Source organism: Simochromis diagramma, unplaced genomic scaffold, assembly GCF_900408965.1.
Source record: "Simochromis diagramma unplaced genomic scaffold, fSimDia1.1 OVJJ01000123.1, whole genome shotgun sequence".
Taxonomy (NCBI): domain Eukaryota; kingdom Metazoa; phylum Chordata; class Actinopteri; order Cichliformes; family Cichlidae; genus Simochromis; species Simochromis diagramma.
Window position 1 is genome coordinate 5,355,280 of NW_024386778.1, and position 18,796 is coordinate 5,374,075.

The window sequence follows — 18,796 nt, forward strand, 5'->3', positions numbered from 1 at the left end:
TGCCCACCGTGTTCCACGCACTGCTTAGTGATTGGTCCACGCGAAATCCTGAACCCAAATCTCGATCCCATTGCTACACGTCAAGATAGTGGGCGTATCCGGAATGACGCAATTTCCAGGTAAAGCGTGAGCACGCCACGTGCCTCCATGGAATAAACTGTTTTATTGACAAAAGTGAGGACATTTTTGTCAATTTTTTAATAAACTTTATGTTGTTTGCTCTCACAATGGCTGTTTTAATGTGTTCATGTGTGATTTTAATATATACCCTATAGAAATCCGCATGCATGCATGGAAGTCAGTTGCAAATTACTACCTGATGTAGGAAATAGAATTAGTGGTTTATAAGGTGCTTGTGTACAAAAGCTGCGTGCCAAGTCCAAATGATGAACACTTCAAAGCGAACAACATACATCTACATACTCAGAATGCCATAAACAGTAATGTCAAAGAGCAATGTTGACAGTTTAAAGCAGGGGTGTCAAACTCAAATACACAGTGGGCCAAAATTCAAAACTGGAACAAAGTCACGGGCTAACGTTAATATTTAATAAAAAAAATCTTCCTCCAGATATAAGAATGAATCTTTTCTTATGGACTCAAACAAGTTTTGCTGAAAAACTGAATATGGAACAAGCAAAGCTTAATACTAAACTATATATATATATATATATATATTAGCTGTATAATACCAGTAGGCCAGCTCTAATAGTAATTTGGTATGGCTTTGCGGGCCAAATGTAATTAGGCTGCGGGCCAAATTTGGCCCGCGGGCCAGAGTTTGACACCTATGGTTTAAAGGTTACAGAGCACACAACACAAAATATGTCAGGAAGCACTGAAACACTTAATGACGACTTTATTTTCAAATGTAATGCTCAGGTTATAGTGCCAGGCGTAATTTCAATAAAGATCAATGGCTGACTTGTTTTTGATTGCTATGTGCAAGACAGTACATACACATACACGCATTAGCTAAAGCTTCCAACACGTGACTATTCAAATCACAGTATGACCATTTTAAAACACAAATGTAGGCAGTTTCCAGTCATTGGCCCAAACTGAAACAATTATGTAAAAAGGACCATCAAAATTACTAAAAGCAGGTGGCTTTAATTTCTGATAAATAAAGGGGGCAACACATGCAGCATCTTGTCCTGAACCTGAATAAGATGTAGCCTCTCAGGTAAAATTGAGATTGTAAATACAAGATTTCTAGCTGTTTCTCTTGGTGTGGATGAGAAGGTCCCTCTGCAGGTTGACTTCCAGATTCCCTACAGATTTGCTGCCAGGTGGGTCAGTAACTAGGGTCAATTTGTTGAAGACTCCTCGGCCAAAATAGTCAGCTACCACAGAGAATCCATCGTTAGAGCTGCGTAACTGTAAACCAGAGCAAAGACAAAAGAAAACTTGTATTTTCCAATATTCCTGTAGTGTTCAAATAAGCTTTTTAAATAACAAAAGCAGGTTATTAGACAATATTAAAGCAGACCACGCACATATTCAACATGAACACGTTCTTTGGCTTTTGGTGTACGACCTATTGTTACCTGTCTGTTGAAGTGATCGTGCAAATCGCGTTTTTGGTCCTGGACACGCAGCATGTCCATGACTTTACGATTTTCTGGAGTGCAAGTTGGGCACTCCGCCTCACTCTCAGCATAGCTTTCAAAGCAGTGTTGGTGGAAGGAGTGGCAGCACAGGAAGTGAACAGATGGCAGGTCCAGCGGGCTGTTGCACATGTTACACTTTGTCTTCTGGAATATCTTGGCACTGTGTGGAAATATTAAGGTTAAGATTTATGGTCATACTTGGCAGTTTCTATAACTCTACAGCACTCTACTGACATGAGCAGTAAGAGATAAGTTGGGTGCATAAGTAAATAGATGGTGACAATATTCTTTGTTATTTTGCTGCTGTACACTACAATAAGATTCATACATCTTACAATAGAAAGAAACATGATCGAGATGTGACTGGAGTCCAGACTTTTGAGTTTAATTTAAGGGGTTTACCAAAAATACCGCATTAACAGTTTCAGTTACTTTCATAATCTCAATGGGAAAATTAGTTCTCAGATACAAAATTGTGCTTGTATCGTGACATCAGAAGTTCATTACAAGTACTCAATCTGCACATAGTAACTATTTAAAGGAATTTTTAAGTTGTCCACAGAGGTGTTGATATACTGTGCTGTGAAAAAGTAGGTGCCTGGTTCCTGATTTCTTATCTTTTGAATATTTGTCAGATTTACATGTTTCAAACTAATTTTATTAAAGACAACCCAAGTAAATACAACATGCAATTTTAAATTATTATTTCATTTATCAGGGTAAAAAAGCTATCCAAACCTATCTGGCCATATAGAAAAGTAACTGCCCCCTAAAAATAATAAGTGGCTGTGCTACCCTTGACAGTTGGAGCTGGAACAAGCAACAGTAATAACAGGCAAATTGCTAAGGAGGAATTCTGCCCCACTCTTCTTTCGAGAACCATTTTTGTTCAGCCACACTGGAGGGCTTTCACACATAATCTGTCCAAACTTTGACTAGGCTACTACAAAACCACCTTTTTTTCCTCAGGAATTATGAGGTGGACTTGTTGTTGTGTTATCTTTGTTGCATAACCTAACTCCACCTGAGCTTCAGGCCACAAACTGATGGCCAAATACTCCTTCAGAATTTTAGGATAGAGAGCAAAATTCAAGGTTCTATTAACTACAACAAGTCGTCCTGAAGCAACAAAGCAGCTGCATACCACCACCATGTTTGTTTGTAGGTATGATGTTCTTTTTGTGAAATGCTGTGTTAGTTTCATACCAGATGTAATAGGGCAGAAACTTTCCAAATAGTTCAACTTTTCTCTTGTCGGTCAACAGAGTATTTTCTGCAAAATCTTTGAGATCATTGTGTAAAATGAGTCTTTGTTCCAAGGAGGGGGTTTCTGCCATTTTTGCCATGTCTGTTTTCCAATCCCAAAAGCCTTACAAGTGGCTTTGTAACCCCTTCCAGACTGATGTCAAAACTTATTTCTTCTGTGAACTTTTACTTTGTCATTTAAGTGATTTTCTTTTAATTTAATAGGTGTTTCACTAACCAGACCCGGGTGTGTCTAGTGAAACTGAACTCATCTTTCCAAAAATGTGGTTACAGACAATTAATGATTTCACATTTGGTAGTGATTTAATTAATTAAATCATCATTTCAAAACTGTATTTTGTATTTACTCAGGTTATCTTTGTACTCACTCAGAAACATGTAAGTGTGACAAATACGCAAAAACAAAGTGAAATCAAAAAGGGGGTAAACACTTTTTACACAAGCTACAACAGAGAAGGAGCAGAGTAGGAGAAAGACAAAGAGTGTGACACAAAAATCAATAAATCCTTAAGGGGAGAGTTTCGCATCACCAAAACACCTAGAAAATAGGATGTGACCAAGTTCAGAAAACAAGTTTTACTGTCAAAGTCAACAATAAAAGACTTCTTCAACAATATTCAAACAATTTACCTCAATATGAAAATCTGATGAAGTTTTTGATATTTACGGACACTTTTCTTCCCAGTATCAGCTGAACACATCATGAAAACATCATGAACAAAGAGCAGTCTGAGACTGTGTAGTAGGGCTGCCACGATTAGTCGACTAGTCACGATTACGTCGACTATCAAAATCGTCGACCACTGATTTAATAGTCGATGCGTCGTTTGAAGCTTTGTAAGATCACAAAAGACGCAGGAATAAGTAGTAGGATTTAAGAGTGTAATAACGGACTGAAACAGAAGATTGCAGCACTGCATGTACAAGAATGCCAGCTGCCGTTAAACCCCGAAGAAGAAGCTGTGTCCCAGAATTCATAGCGCAGCCCAGCTCAGTTTCAAACAATGGCGGCAGCTAGTTAGTTTTAATATTACTCTTATTATTCTTTCTGGGTCACAAAATAAACATTTAACATATTTTCAGGCGAGAATGTAGCTGTGTAAACCTCAAATATCTGCTCAGTTTATCAAGACACCACATATTTTCAAAAGCGCTCCGACGTTTTCGGAGACTTCTGTTACCCACTAGCTCGATAGCTAGCCGGGGGCAAGGCTCACTAGAGCCCGTGAGAACACCGGACTCCCGGCAAATCGTTTTCAAACCCACCGCCGTCTTTCGCTACTCAGGTTAAACATATATAAGTCACTTTGATAACTTAAAAATGTTATTGTTTGGCTTTTTTTTAGTATTTTATTTGTTCCTGAGCAAAATCGGTTTGGCTGAGATGAAAGTTATAGTTTTTACACAGCTGAACAAACATCAAGCAGACAACTGATTATTAGAAGTGTGAGATGCTGGAGAATATACTCCGGTGTCCTGTTATATTTTAGATAGCAAGGAGTTTATTAAACTTCACTGAAACAATCTGCAAATTTCATTAAATTTTAATAAACTATCATCTTGTCTTTATTTTTAGTTAGCACCTTAAACACTTAAAGCTGTAAGCTAATGATAGTTATATAAGAGCAGATGCATGCTGGTGCAATAAGCTGTACGTTTTACGTCCAATGGATGATGATCTGATTAGTCGACTAATCTCAAAAATAATCGGCGACTAGTCGACTATCAAAATAATCGTTTGTGGCAGCCCTACTGTGTAGCTCCCCCTAAGCTGAAATAGAGTCGGACAAATACACACCAAGCAAATCACATAAACCCTCTTAGCAGGGTTAAAAATAATTGTTACTTTCCAAATACTCATAGGCATGGACTTGATGTATTAGCTATGAAAGAGTTACGTTTACAGAAAATCCCATCCTTTATGTGACCAACCTTGTTTTGAGCTCCTGGATTTCTGAGCGAAGGTGAGCCGTTTCATCGCGGTACTGTCGGATTTTCCGTTCATCATCCTCAATCTGTTGGTTCTCTCTAAGCAATTTGTTGATGAGGTAGTCTTTGATGACGGAGAGAGTGGCTGTCGAGTTGTGGGCTAATGTTTGCACCACTACAGCAACAAAAGAAAAAAAATATGACACCTTTAAAATTACAGTCAACTGACATGATCTTTACCTGAACCTATACTGTAACGTGTGGATCACACTCTAAACAACCAATGCATGAAGATAAAAAGGTACTTACCAAGTAATGGAGGCATCAGGTTGTTTTGATCAATGTGATGTAGGACCTCACTGATATAAGTTTTGCAGTCTTCTTCCTTTCTGGCAAAGTATCCCAGCGCCTGCTCCCAAAGGCAACACTCTTGGTCCCCATAACGTTTGCAGGCCTCCACTACTTTTCCATACTCCTCATTCTGCATGTGGTAGTGCATAATCTGCTGGTACCTGCATACAAACGTCTCCAGTTAGTGATAAATAGTAAGATGTTCTAGCTTTACGCAGGGCTTTTTTTTCCTTTTTAAATAGAGCAACAAACTATTTTTCTAGGCTACATGAACATCTTACAAATGAGTGAGACACCATTTCTGCTTTAAAGTGTGAGTTTATATAAGCAACACAGCACTTTCAGAAAGACATGTATTGTAATGAAAAGTACTCTCTGCTGCTGAGTAATCCATTATTGTAAATTTTAATGTTATTAGGAAATGATCAGACAAACAAGGGTTTTTGGGGAATACTGTTAAATATTCAGATCTAGAGTCTGATTAAAGTGCTGTGTGTTTGTTTTTGTTTTTATTTTTAACATTATGAGAGAAGCCAATTCAGTTTAATAAAAGATTAAAAGCTACATTAAGGCTGTGATTTTTAGTATCTGCATGGATGTTAAAATCACCCACAATAATTATTTGATCTGAGCCGAGCACTAAATCAGATAAGTCTGAGAAATTAGATAGAAACTGAGTAAAGGCTAAGTAGATGACAGATAGCAAATAAAACTGTTTTTTGGGGGGGTTGACAAGATTAAGCATCAGGCTTTCAAATTAATTAAAACTGTCTGGGTCTTTGGTTTATTAATAAGCTGGAGGGGAGGATTGTTCCCAGTCCCCTGATAGTTAGAATGGCTTGGGGGTGTTGATTCATTTAAGCTAACTCCTGCTGTAACCAGGTTTCTGTAAGGTAGAATAAATCGATTTGTTGATCAATTATTAAGTCATGTACTAACAGAGAAGAGAGAGACCTAATATTTAATAATCCACATTTTACTGTTTTACTCTTTGGTGCAGTTATGGATGCTATATTGTTTCACAGTGGTTGTTGGTGTCTGTAGCTTCATATGTGTCAAAACAGAATCATCAATAACCATAATTTGGGCAAAAACAATTGATTGTGAAATCAACAGGGCTTCTGTTTAGAGCCATCCTCCTCACCATCACCAGGAAGTCATTTTTAAGGAAGGGAAATGGAAAGGCTGAAGTATGCCAAACTGCACAAGAGCTGGACTCAAAACCAGTGCCAGCGAGTCTTATGTATTTATAGGACATTTTTTATGATGAATTCCTTTGTGGTTTTCTTTTTTTGGTTCAAATCATCATCGGTATGTACAGACAATTTTTCAAGAGGCCTCGAGAACTATTCCTGAAGGCTACTTAAAGAAGTGACAAGTCTGCCTAAGACAGTTCAGGCTGTGTTGTAAAGAACAAAAGTACTCTTGCCAAATATTGACTTAAGGTTAATCACTGCAAATACAGTGGTCCCATGCTATAACGCTGTTCAACTTTTGCTGATTTTTTTGTGTGTGCAAATTTTTTTTTTCTTTTCAGTGCATCGTGTTCTGCATCTTGCTCGGCTGTAGACCATTGTCAATCGATCTCCTCCATGCTGTATCTCCTGCACAGTACAGAATGTGTTCAGCTTGTCAAACTTACAGAAATCTTTGATCGCTGGCAGTGTGACTATGAAGTGCTGTACTGTATGTTTGTAAGTTTTCTCCCCAACAAACACAACAATGTCGACGAAACGTTTTGCACCGTGAAAGGCACCTGCAGGTGCCTTTGTTTTCATTCTATAATACTGGACTTGTTTTTCTACGAAGATTTGAACTTTGAGAGTGTTTAAACAAGAGAGAAAAGTGTGAAAATGTTCATACTTGTCGGAGAAAAGTGTATAAAGTGTGTAATGAGGGTTTTACAGCCTTAAAAGACCTGTAATAATTGTAAAAAATAAAGTTGACTAGTTTGCGGATTTCACCGATCGCAGGTTATTTTAGGGAACATAAGTCCCGCATTAAATGAGGGACTTCAATTTTTTCTAGAAAAATAAAAAGAAATGAGAGATGACTCATTCCCCTCATGACAGATCACAATGTCATCTGGAAACACAGTGCAAGTCAGTACAACAAACAATCCTTACCACATTGTGTAGGACATCCTAGCTATGATTTGATGCATGCTGGGGCACTTTTTAAAACTTTTAACACTTTATCTAGAAGGACATTACACAAAGGAAAAAGTCAAGTTAAATCAGCTAATCGCTCTAACTGTCTGGTATGCAGCCATGCTGGTACAGCTGTAACTCACAAGTCAGACCATTTATCAATTTGATGGAATGAGTTTCAGTTTCTTACAGATAATTATCCAAACCATCACCCCAAAGAGAAGATCCAAGTATGGGGTTGGACTTAAAAGCTTGAAAGGAATTATCATGTTTTCACAAGAGACTGGAACAAGTAAATTACATCAGTTTTATAAAAAAGCAGTAATTTTACACAGGCAGGATCACCAACAAACAAACAACCTTTATTTGTCACATACACAATCATACACAGTACAACATGTAGTGAAGTGCTTGTGTCCGAGCTGTGGACAGGCTGCAGACGTAGCCACGCCATTCCAGGGCTTGGTATTAGCATAGGTAGGTAACAGGAGTGACCTATAAGCATCTTTTGCTGATGTACACATAAGCTGAGGATGTATAATAAAGCATCCTTTATTGATAAAACATCCTTCAGTGATGTGTAACAATGATCCAATGTTTTGTTACACCTCGTTAGACGAGATATATTGATGAAAGCTGAGTGTCTTTTTAAGTGATTCATGACTAAAATTCCCCTCAGTTAGGTGGCTCTGGTGAAAAGATTGCATCATGCACTATACCTACACTATATCTGAATCCAGACCCAGATTTAGAAATGATAATTATTACATATTACTACTGTGTTAGATTCAATAACATGTTAATTTATGTTTTAAACATTACCCTAACTCATAATGAGTGCATTTGCATCATTAATATTCAACCACAAACAGTGACACAATGACTTTATTTACTGAACTAAACTGGCTTCTGCTGATACTGACACATCTTACAGCTTTCATTCGGTTTTACCTATCACACTAAAACAGCGAATAATGAGATGTTGTGAGGTGGTGCTTGATAAGTGTTCAGACTGTTTGCTCACTTACAGTTTGCCTTTCTCATACAGGTAGAGGATGCCTTCTTTGAAGTTGTGCATCTGGCACAGGACAAGGGCCTTGTCAAACACAGTGTTGTCACTCCTCAGTAGCAACACAGCTTCCCCCTGCAGGACCTTCTTTCTCTGCCAAAAAGAAAAACAGAATGAGAAGCAGAATATTACATATTCAATAAATATTGAGCTTTATTAGAATAACGTCAAATGCACACAGCAGTTGCCTCGAAGCACTGAAATGTAATATGTTTGTTTTTGTTAAACACTACTATAATGAACTTTAAATCAAACATTCAGATCTGCAGATTATCTGCTTTAATTCAAGTGGTTTAACAAAAGTTTTGCGTGAAATGTTTATGAGTTAAAAGTGTTTTAGTCACTCATTTTCTGAACAAAATAACATTATTTTTAATGTAATATGTATAAAATTGATTCAAGTGTTTTTCAGTTAACCATTCAGTTGCTGCCTTTAGTTTTTTCCTCAGTAACTAAAGAAAAAAAATGCTTTGTTGGATTGAGATCAGGTGACCAAACACTTGGGTAGCTTTTGTATAACGCTTTAGGTCATTATCCTTTTGCACCATGAAGTGCTAACCCATCCGTTTCGCAGCATTTGACTGAATCTATGCAGAGAACATAGCCTTGAACACTTCATTTGAATTCAATTCAAGAGTTATTAAATTTAAGAGTTATTAAATTTAAGAGTTATTAAATTTAATAGTGATGTATAAACTAGAGAAGTGTGTAACTAGTTGACTAGATGACTGATTGTCGTTGTTGTTACGAGATGTACTAATAATTTAATCTAATTGTTAATAATTTTTATTGATGCACAATTCTGGTAAAATGATGTATCCTAACTGTTATGCTGCCATGTACGACCAGATGAAGATGAAGCATCGTTTTTGAGAAACACCATGAATCTGTTAGTCTAGGCCTGATCTTTTTGTTAACACCATTAGAATGAGATTGTGCATACAAGCAGTGGAAATGAGAGTACAGTGGTCCCTCATTTATCGCGGGATTTACGTTCTAAAAAAACCTGCGATAAGTGAAATCCGCAGAGTAGCCAAGTGTATTTTTTACAATTACAGATTTATTAATTCTGTAAAACCCCTGACTACACACTTTGTACACTTTTCTCAGACAGGGAAGAAAATTTTCGCTTTTCTATCTTGTTTAAACACTCCCAAAGTTCAACCCTTTGTAGAAAAATAAGTCCAGTATTATAGAATGAAACCAAAGGCACGCCCACAGGAGTCGCCCAACGCTCTTCTAACAATTGTTAGAAGAGTGTCGGCTATGCCCGGGAACTTGGCCGATCAGTTGGATCAGGATCTGGCAAAATGCAGGTGGTTTAGCATCCAGTGTGACGAGTCTGTGGACAGCAGCAGTAGAGCACGGCTGATGGTCTTTATCGGGTGGTATTTGATGGTTTCTCCACAAAAGAAGAACTTCTGACATTACTGCCGTTAAAGACAACTACGAGGGGAGTTGCCATCTATAACGCGGTGAAGGAGTTTTTCGCGAAGAAAAAGGTACCGCTGGAAAAGCTGGTATCAATGACTACCGACGGAGCTCCTGCTATGATCAGTCGACATGCAGGATTCATCACTCACTGTAAAGGTGACACAGAGTTCCCAAACTTTGTGCATTACCAATGCATCATTCACCAGCAGGCGTTATGCGCAAAGGTGATCGGCTTCGAGCACGTCATGACTCCCGTTGTGAAGATCATAAACAGCATCCGCTCCAGAGCTAAACAACACAGAACATTCAAGGTGCTACTGGAGGAGCTGTCAGCTGAATATGGTGACTTGCTACTACAAACGGAAATCCGATGGCTCAGCAGAGGATGGATTTTGCTTCATTTTTTGTCACTTTTGGGTGAAATCAAAGAGTTCATGCAGTCCAAAGGGGAAGACACATCTCTGCTGGAGGACACTGAGTGGACACTTGACCTTGCGTTTTTAACGGACATTACTGGGAAACTGAACCATTTGAACTGTGAGCTGCAAGGCAAAGGTAAGACTGTTGCTGACATGATTAGTGCTTTAAATGGATTTAAAGCCCAGATGAACATCTTCTCTGTGAATTTACAGAGAAAAAAAAGTGCTGCACTTTCCCTCTGTGCAGATGGTGCTGAAAGACAATGCTTCTGCATCTGAGACTTTTGACAAAGTTGCAGAAAAGTACACAAGTCATAAACCGACTTGGTCAAGAGTTTGAGAATAGGTTTTGTGACCTTGATCAGCTTGAGCCATGCGTGTCATTCATTTCCAATCCTTTCATGAATGTGGACACAACATGCATTGCTGAGAAACTAAGTTCAGTGTTCAGCTTGGATGCCGGACAGGTGGAAATCGAAATTGTAACATTGCAAAATGACCTCCACCTCAAAGCCTATGAGGGTACACCAAACTTTTGGTGCCTTGTTGACACAGAAAAAGAAGGTAGAAGAACACTTCTCCAACTCCAACCCCCGACGCATGTGGCAAGGACTCCAGACCATTACAGACTACAGGACCACCAAACCCTCCCCCGCATCCTCTGATGTCTCCTTCCTCAACGAGCTCAACAACTTTTATGCTCGTTTTGAGCGAGGGAACCCCACAACCACAACCAAAGCAGACATGACGCCAGACCACCAACCTCTGACTCTCTCCCCCACCGATGTAGGAGCGGTGCTGAGCAGGATCAATGTCCACAAGGCTGCAGGCCCTGATGGCATCCCCGGGCGTGTTCTCAGAGCGTGTTCTGGGGAGGTTGCAGGAGTGCTCACAGACATATTCAATCTGTCCTTGGCCCACGCTGTGGTACCGGCCTGCTTCAAATCCACCTCCATCGTCCCGATACCCAAAAACTCCAACCCATCTTGCCTCAATGATTACCGCCCAGTAGCACTCACCCCCATCATCACTAAGTGCTTAGAGCGACTGGTCCTAGCACACTTCAAATCCTGTCTCCCCCCCACCCTGGACCCCCACCAATTCGCATACCGCCAGAACAGGAGCACAGAGGATGCAGTCTCCATCGCAATGCACTCTGTCCTCTCACACCTGGACAACAACAACACCTACGCCAGAATGCTGTTTATAGACTTCAGTTCAGCATTCAATACAATCCACCCCTCACAACTCATCAGGAAACTGACAGACCTGGGCATCAGTTCCCTCATCTGCAAATGGTTACTGGACTTCCTGACCAACCGCCCCCAACATGTCCGGCTGGATAACCGCTGCTCATCTACAATCACAATGAACACCGGTGTACCACAAGGCTGTGTGATGAGCCCTTTCCTCTACTCCCTCTTCACCCACGACTGCAGACCTGCTGATGGTTCCAACACCATCATTAAGTTTGCAGATGACACCACGGTGATTGGCCTCATCAGTGACAACGATGAGGCCGCCTACAGGGAGGAGGTGGATCGGTCTGGCTGAGTGGTGCGACACAAACAACCTGCTGCTTAACACCGAGAAGACCAAGGAGCTCATCGTGGACTACAGGAGGAATGCTGACCCACATCCACCCATCCACATTAAGGGGACGGCTGTGGAGCGTGTGAGCAGCTTCAAGTTCCTGGGAGTCCACATCTCCGAGGATCTCACCTGGACGACCAACTGCTCCAAGCTGGTCAAGAAGGCTCACCAGCGCCTCTTCTTCTTGAGGACTCTGAGGAAGAACCACCTGTCCTCAGACATCCTGGTGAACTTCTATCGCTGCACCATCGAGAGCATCCTGACCAACTGTATAACAGTCTGGTACGGGAACTGCTCTGCCTCGGACCGGAAGGCGTTGCAGAGGGTCGTGAAAACTGCCCAGCGCATCGCCGGAGCACCACTTCCTGCCATAAAAGACATCTACAGGAAGCGGTGTCTGAAAAGGGCTGGGAAAATCATCAAAGACCCCAGTCACCCATCACATGGACTCTTCACCCTCCTGCCCTCTGGGAGGCGCTACAGGAGCCTCCGGACTAAGACCACCAGGTACCGGAACAGCTTCTTCCCCACAGCTGTCAGACTCCTGAACTCTGCCTCCTGACATCTGACCCACGTTAAACTCATGGACTGAACATACACACACCCACAATGGACAACTGTACCCTCAAACACACAATAATAACATGGACTGAACCACCACTCACAACCACTAGCACTTTATATAGCCTCTGTAGAAACTATCTACACCCTCACTTATCTTAACTGCACTACTGTATAGCTCTGTGTAAATAATCATTCTGTACATTCGATAATCTTTAATCCTACAACTGTTTACAACTTGCATAGTTCCCATTTCTGTATAGCTGTATATCTCAGATTCTGTAAAGTTATTTATTTCATATTCTGTATAGTTTTTCATATTTATATCCTGTTCATATCCTGTACATAGCTTGTACTCACTACAGCCTGTACATACTTATAGTTATAGAATATTCACAACATACTTCATACCGTGTACATTATAACATTCCATAATAGACCCATTTCTGTATTATACTCACATATCTATATTATTGCTAATATATATTGTAATATATCTATATCACTAAAGCACTTCTGGATGGATGCAAACTGCATTTCGTTGACCTGTACCTGTGCATGTGCAATGACAATAAAGTTGAATTCTATTCTATTCTATTCTAAAAGTACAGTGGTGTATGCACAGAAGCTACAAAAGTTGCCAGCCTGTTTGGTTCAACCTATCTTTGTGAATTAGCCTTTTCTGACATGAACTTCATCAAGTTCATATCAGAACTTTATTTTTTGCCTCATTTTATTTTATTTACTTGTCTTTTCTCCTTGTTACTATGTGGAGTGGTATATTCTGATTGTAAATTTGTTGTTTGGTTTGCGTTAGGACCAGAGATAAATGTTAGTTTGTTCCTTGATTTTTGGTGCCCACTTGCAATATAAATTGGATTGTAGATAGGGGGCATGGTTTAATAAGAATATTTTCTTCTTCCTGCTCCTTTTCACACATGGTTGCAGTGCTTTACCGATAGAAAGTGTGGTTGGTTTGTCTGAAAGAACTAACTGTGGAAACTGTTGTACCAAGTGTGAAATAAATAAATGAAATGAAAGAACACACACAGAACACGCCTATCTGATGCACATCTGCAAGACTCACTCAGAGTTGCAGTGTCAAGTTATACCCCAGATTACAACACACTGGTGAACAGCATGCAATGCCAGGTTTCCCACTAACAGACAAAGAAAGCCATACTAGATGTTCTCAGTGGCAACATTAAAGTGTCATGTCAAAGTTGAATTTAATTATTGAAAAACAAATGTGTTTGTTAAGTGTAACATATGATAATTTGTTTTAAAATGCTGCAAATTTGGTGAAAAGTTCTGTAAAATGTGAAAGTTGATTTTTGTATGTTACATACATACAAAAATAATGTATGTAACAGTGCATAATTTGTTAAAATGTGTTAGTGGTAAGTAAAAATGTTGTAGAAGTGATCACTTCAACATGTAAATACTTGCAGAGATTTATAGAAATAAAGTGTTGCATATTGATATTTATCTGTTTCCTACCTTGTTTCCTACTTGCATTCTTTATAATTATGGTGAAAAATAATTAACATAATCAGTGTCTTTACATAGATGAATATAATTAATTATTAATGATAACATATAATTAAAGATAAATTGAGGAAATTTGTTATTTCAGAAGTGTGTGTCAAACTGGTAGCCCTTCACATTAATCAGTACCCAAGAAGTAGCTCTCACTTTCAAAAAAAAGTTGGTGACCCCTGGTCTACAGCCAATCAGGACACAGAACACAATGTGCTGTTTAAAAAAAGAAAAAAAAGAAAAAAGAAAAAAAAAGCATGCAAAATTGCACACAAAAAAAAAAAAAAATCAGCGAAAAAGCGAGGCTGCAAAAGGTGAACTGCGTTATAGCAAGGGACCACTGTATAACTACTACATCCTACCAGGAGGAGACCCCCGGAGGACACCCAGGACAGCCTGTAGAGATTACAACTCTTGACTGGCATGGGAACACCTCATGTTTCCCTGGATAAGATGGAAGAGGTGGCTGGTGAGAGGGAGGTTGATGGGTTGATGGCCAGACAACTAATTTTTTTGTCATTGATAGGGATTGGTACCAGTATCCGGTGCCATTATAGCACCGGTTCTGACATAAACGGTAGTAACCAGACCGAAAAGCAGCACACATTTTGGTGCTTTATTTCAGTGCTTTTTTTTTTTCCCTGACATGTCATACACTTTGGATTCTAGCCAATCATTTTACCTTTCCGAGGATAGTAGGCGGGCCCAGGTACGTACGTTCTTTTAGAGCAGAGCTACAGATTAAAAATGCCCAAGGCGAAGCGGTCAAAAGTCTGGCTGTACTTCACAGCAAAAGATGCAAACTCAGCAGCCTGCAACAAGTGCTTTAAAGTGATACTGTGCAGAGGTAACTCCTCGAATCTGATGAAACACCTGGCGATGCATAGCGTTTTGTTAAAAGCCGAGAAATGCGCCGTATTTGATAGCTTGCTGCGAGACCTCACACCGAGCACATCTACTGCGGGTGGGTTCCCCGTTATCGGACCCGGAGTTAGCAAAATCCCCCAAAAACCCGAAGAGGAGAGTCCTGGCCCCTAGCCCTGCCAGTGTAGCAGAAATGATGACGGATGATGATGCAGCAGCCGTTCTTCTCTGCGTGAGTAGCTTAATGTTGTCCGTGTGTAATTTACGTTGAGTAGGCTAACCACGTTATTAAATTAATGCATGTAAGGTGAACTAGCAAACACCGTCGTAGTTACATGCAGCTGTCTTCTTGTTTGATGGCAGATACTCCCTTCACCAATGCATCAATTGTTAGATAGAAAGCACTTCAGAATAGAAAAATGTGCTGGTGTAAATAAGATTGTATAAAGCACTTTGAGTCCTCAGGCAGAGTAGAAAAGCACTATACAAGAACTGTGAGCATAACCAGTCCTTTGCGTCTTGCTACAAACCCTCTACATTTCCATTCATGAGAATCTGTTTCCGTTTCTTTTGGTACATTTTTAAGAATGGATCACATTTTCAATCATTTTGCTAATCCACAAGTTTTTATAATATTCCATATAGGTTTGTTTTGTCTAAATATTTATTGAAATGCTTTTATCCATATAAAAAAGTTTATTATAAGGATTTTTTCCTTGTTTAAAATAAATAAACAAGTAAATGAAAAACAATTTCCTGAAATGACAATCACACTCGATTTTTTAAATCTTCATGGCAGCTTGTATAACTGTCTAAATGTTATGCACTGACCTCAGGATCTTGTTCATGTGCCCAGTCTTGCAACCGTAGTTCCAGTAGTGTGTCATACACACCCTGGGGAGAACGGGGGTCCACCTCAATCATGTGCTCCAGGAAGGCTTTGAGCTCCCGAGGGTTATTGGCAAAAATCGGGATGAATTCCTCCGAGTTTGCCTAAAATACAAACAGTAGTGGAGGAGAATATTTCTGATAAACACTTCAAATTTATGATCAATATTAATGATTATCTAGGAGAATAACAGTATTGCTCAGAGACCTTATTGACCACACTCCTGTCCAGGCTGTCTTTTTCAGCAGCGTCTCCACTGGGTTGGTAATTAGTGCATAAGCCCTTCAGGAGGAGCGTGGTACCTTCAGGGACATGGTGCATCAGTGTCTTGCCATAACGCTTCATGTTGCTTTCAGCTTGTTCAAAAGGCAGACGCCCAATGTAGCGCAGCCCTTCTTGATAATTCTGGAAAATAATAACAACAAGCTTTTTATTATTTGTCACATACAGTATCATAGAGTACAATGTGTAGTGAAATGTTCTTGTGTCCGTACTGCGGACAGGCTGCAGACGTAGCCGCGCCATTCCAGGGCTTTTTTTAGGTTAGCAAGAGGGGTCTAGCCTTACTGAATACTGGGTGGGAATCGAACTTGCAACTCCCGCTCCAAAAACGTGTAGTCTTACCACTAAACTATCCAGCTCCCACTCTCTGCCAAATATCCACTCTCCATTAGAAAGAGAGTTAATATGTTAAATACTATTTTATTTTTGATGTGGTATAAATTCCAAAATTCTAGCTGACTTTCTTCTTGAGTAATTGCATTCACAAGATTTTCAGAAAACTTGACATCTGACCTTACAGACGCTAAAGTTACTAAAATTCCAACTTGTTTGAGCTTTTAATAGTAGACGCACCTATGAAATGAATTTGATAATACTACGTTGCCTCCTTCGGGTGTCCACACTGCCCGCCCAAGGTTGGGTGAGGACACTACCCCTCATTAATTGCCCTTATCTTAATTCCCCCTTTCAGATAAATAAAGTCTCTCTGATTCTGATTCACCTTTTACAGTGGAGGGGTAAAAAGGACAGGACTGTGCACAAGTTCACAAATAACTTTTACAATGTTAAAAGGTCTTAATTAGCTTTAAAAATTATTTTGACTAATCACCACCTTATATCAATAATAATCAGCCATGAGCTGCTCTAAGCAGTTGTCTAGCACTGCTTAGAGAATATAATACTATGGCTATGAACATAGCAAACCAATTTGTGGGACCCACTCATAACAAAAATTTAGCGTCAGTAGATCCATTTTGCAAAGAAGTCCTGTAGTGGAATGGAAGAATTCTGAATGCAAATATCACAGTGATCGTAACCCAAATCCAAGATATGCCTTACCTGAAGACCATCTCAAATCTAAGAGCACAAAAACAGTGAATGCAAGTCCAGACAGTCTAGGAACGTCATAGAAACAGAAAACTTTGAACGAAAAACAGACCAAAATCTTCCAGACAAGAACTGAAAGACTCTTAGTTGCTAATAAAAAAAATGTTTACAAGTTGCAATGTTTGCCAAAGGAAACGTTAGTGATGCATTGGATGGCTTTTTAAGGTTAAGAAAAAAAAAAAAAAAAAAGAACAGGACAATTCCTAGTAGCCCAGAGAAGTGATGAACATCTATCTCTAAAGAAAGGTTTGAACATTTGTACCTTCAAGTCCTCCAGCTGGATCTTTAGGTACCACTCGTGGTGCATATGTTTCTCAGCCAAGAAGACAGCGTGGCTGTGGTAGCCAGCCTGCCGGAGAACCTTGATGGCGATTTCAACATCAAAGTGTACTTCATTTTCACTGCTCTGTTTAAATACAGTGTGGGAAGACAACACATTTATGATATACCAACCATTATTGACTCTTGCCAATCTGGGTTTTAATGACAGTCCGAATTAAATAGCAGTCTTAATCATCAAAAGCCCAACACATCAGTGCTCACGTTCACCAGTCAGTCACCTTAATGAACTCTTCCAGCTTGGAACTGTCCTTGAGCTTGGTATAACAGTTGAGCAGCAGTGTAGTGTGATCTGCATTGGCCAGTGACTGCCTGTGCAGGGCTTGCAGATAGGCTGTCAGATTGTGGATCCTCTGTGCATCTAGAAATTTCCTGATGACATATGATGGCTCCAGCTTCCCAATGGTGCTGTGTGAGAAAACAATGTATTTTTAAGAGGGATTTTATTAATGGCTCATTTGATCTGTAATGTATATATCACTAAATATGTTTAGTGATTAAAACACTTGAAAATTAAGAAATAATAATAATATCATCATTCAATAATGAAATTTCTCAATTTCAGCACTTGCTATCTTTGCACTCTTTTCAATAAATTGAGCCTTTGAATAATGGCAAAACTCATTCTCATCCAGCGAGTTCCAGTCCTGGCAAATGCAATTACCGAATATACTGCTGAATGGCACCGTCGTGGTCCCCCTTAAGGTACAGGTGATCACCATATTGTCTGAAGATATCTGATACCCCATCACTGTCCAGGTGCTGACTCTTAGCCAGGTTTATGGCCATCACAAACAGATTCTTCTTAAACAGCATCTTTAAAGACAAACATTCAGGTAAAAGTTATTCTACCTGAATAACTAGATTTATAGATGATTCAATTCACTGTTCATCACTGCTTTTAAACAACTCCTCAATCACCAGTTACAGAGACTGAACTGACCTCCAGTTTGGTCTGTGTGTCTTTCTCCTGGAGAACAAACATTTTTCCATCTCTAGTCAGAATGTAGAAGGAACCCCACTCTGCTACCACGTCAATGACATCATCAAAAGAGGCACTGTAGGCAATGAATTTGTTGTCCAGGTCATAGATAGTTAGCAGCTGTTTGTCTGATGGCGAGCTCTCCCCACTACTGAAGCATGTCCTGAATTAAAAATGAATAGAATCATTAGTCTCATAGGACATGTATTTTTGTAAGTCACCTGATGAATATGGATTATTGAATTAAGATTTGTGATTTAAAGATTGCTTTGAATAACGGAATATTAAAATTCAATATTCTCTTCTTTCAGATGAAATACTCCGTGAATATTACTGTCACCTCATTCTTTCAGTCCTGTTCTTACTTGTTGGGTGACTTTACATCCCTTATGAGTAAAAACAGATATCC

At 39.5% G+C, this 18,796-nt stretch overlaps 1 protein-coding gene across 1 annotated transcript in view; it reads right to left on the bottom strand.

Annotated features, from left to right (window-relative positions):
- Window positions 1–842: 842 nt before the first annotated feature.
- Window positions 843–18,796, bottom strand: part of vps11 (VPS11 core subunit of CORVET and HOPS complexes) — a 30,888-nt gene continuing 12,934 nt past the window's right edge. Inside the window, exons 5-16 of the mRNA XM_040012514.1 lie at window positions 18,753–18,796; window positions 18,349–18,550; window positions 18,070–18,221; window positions 17,627–17,813; window positions 17,329–17,472; window positions 15,885–16,082; window positions 15,620–15,781; window positions 8,338–8,471; window positions 5,118–5,320; window positions 4,812–4,983; window positions 1,551–1,773; window positions 843–1,380 (exon numbers count right to left, since the gene is read on the bottom strand). The exon at window positions 18,753–18,796 is cut by the window's right edge and continues 204 nt beyond it. Coding sequence (XP_039868448.1) covers window positions 1,216–1,380; window positions 1,551–1,773; window positions 4,812–4,983; window positions 5,118–5,320; window positions 8,338–8,471; window positions 15,620–15,781; window positions 15,885–16,082; window positions 17,329–17,472; window positions 17,627–17,813; window positions 18,070–18,221; window positions 18,349–18,550; window positions 18,753–18,796 — 1,986 coding nt within the window. The 3' untranslated portion in view covers window positions 843–1,215. The remainder of the gene's footprint in view (window positions 1,381–1,550; window positions 1,774–4,811; window positions 4,984–5,117; window positions 5,321–8,337; window positions 8,472–15,619; window positions 15,782–15,884; window positions 16,083–17,328; window positions 17,473–17,626; window positions 17,814–18,069; window positions 18,222–18,348; window positions 18,551–18,752) is intronic.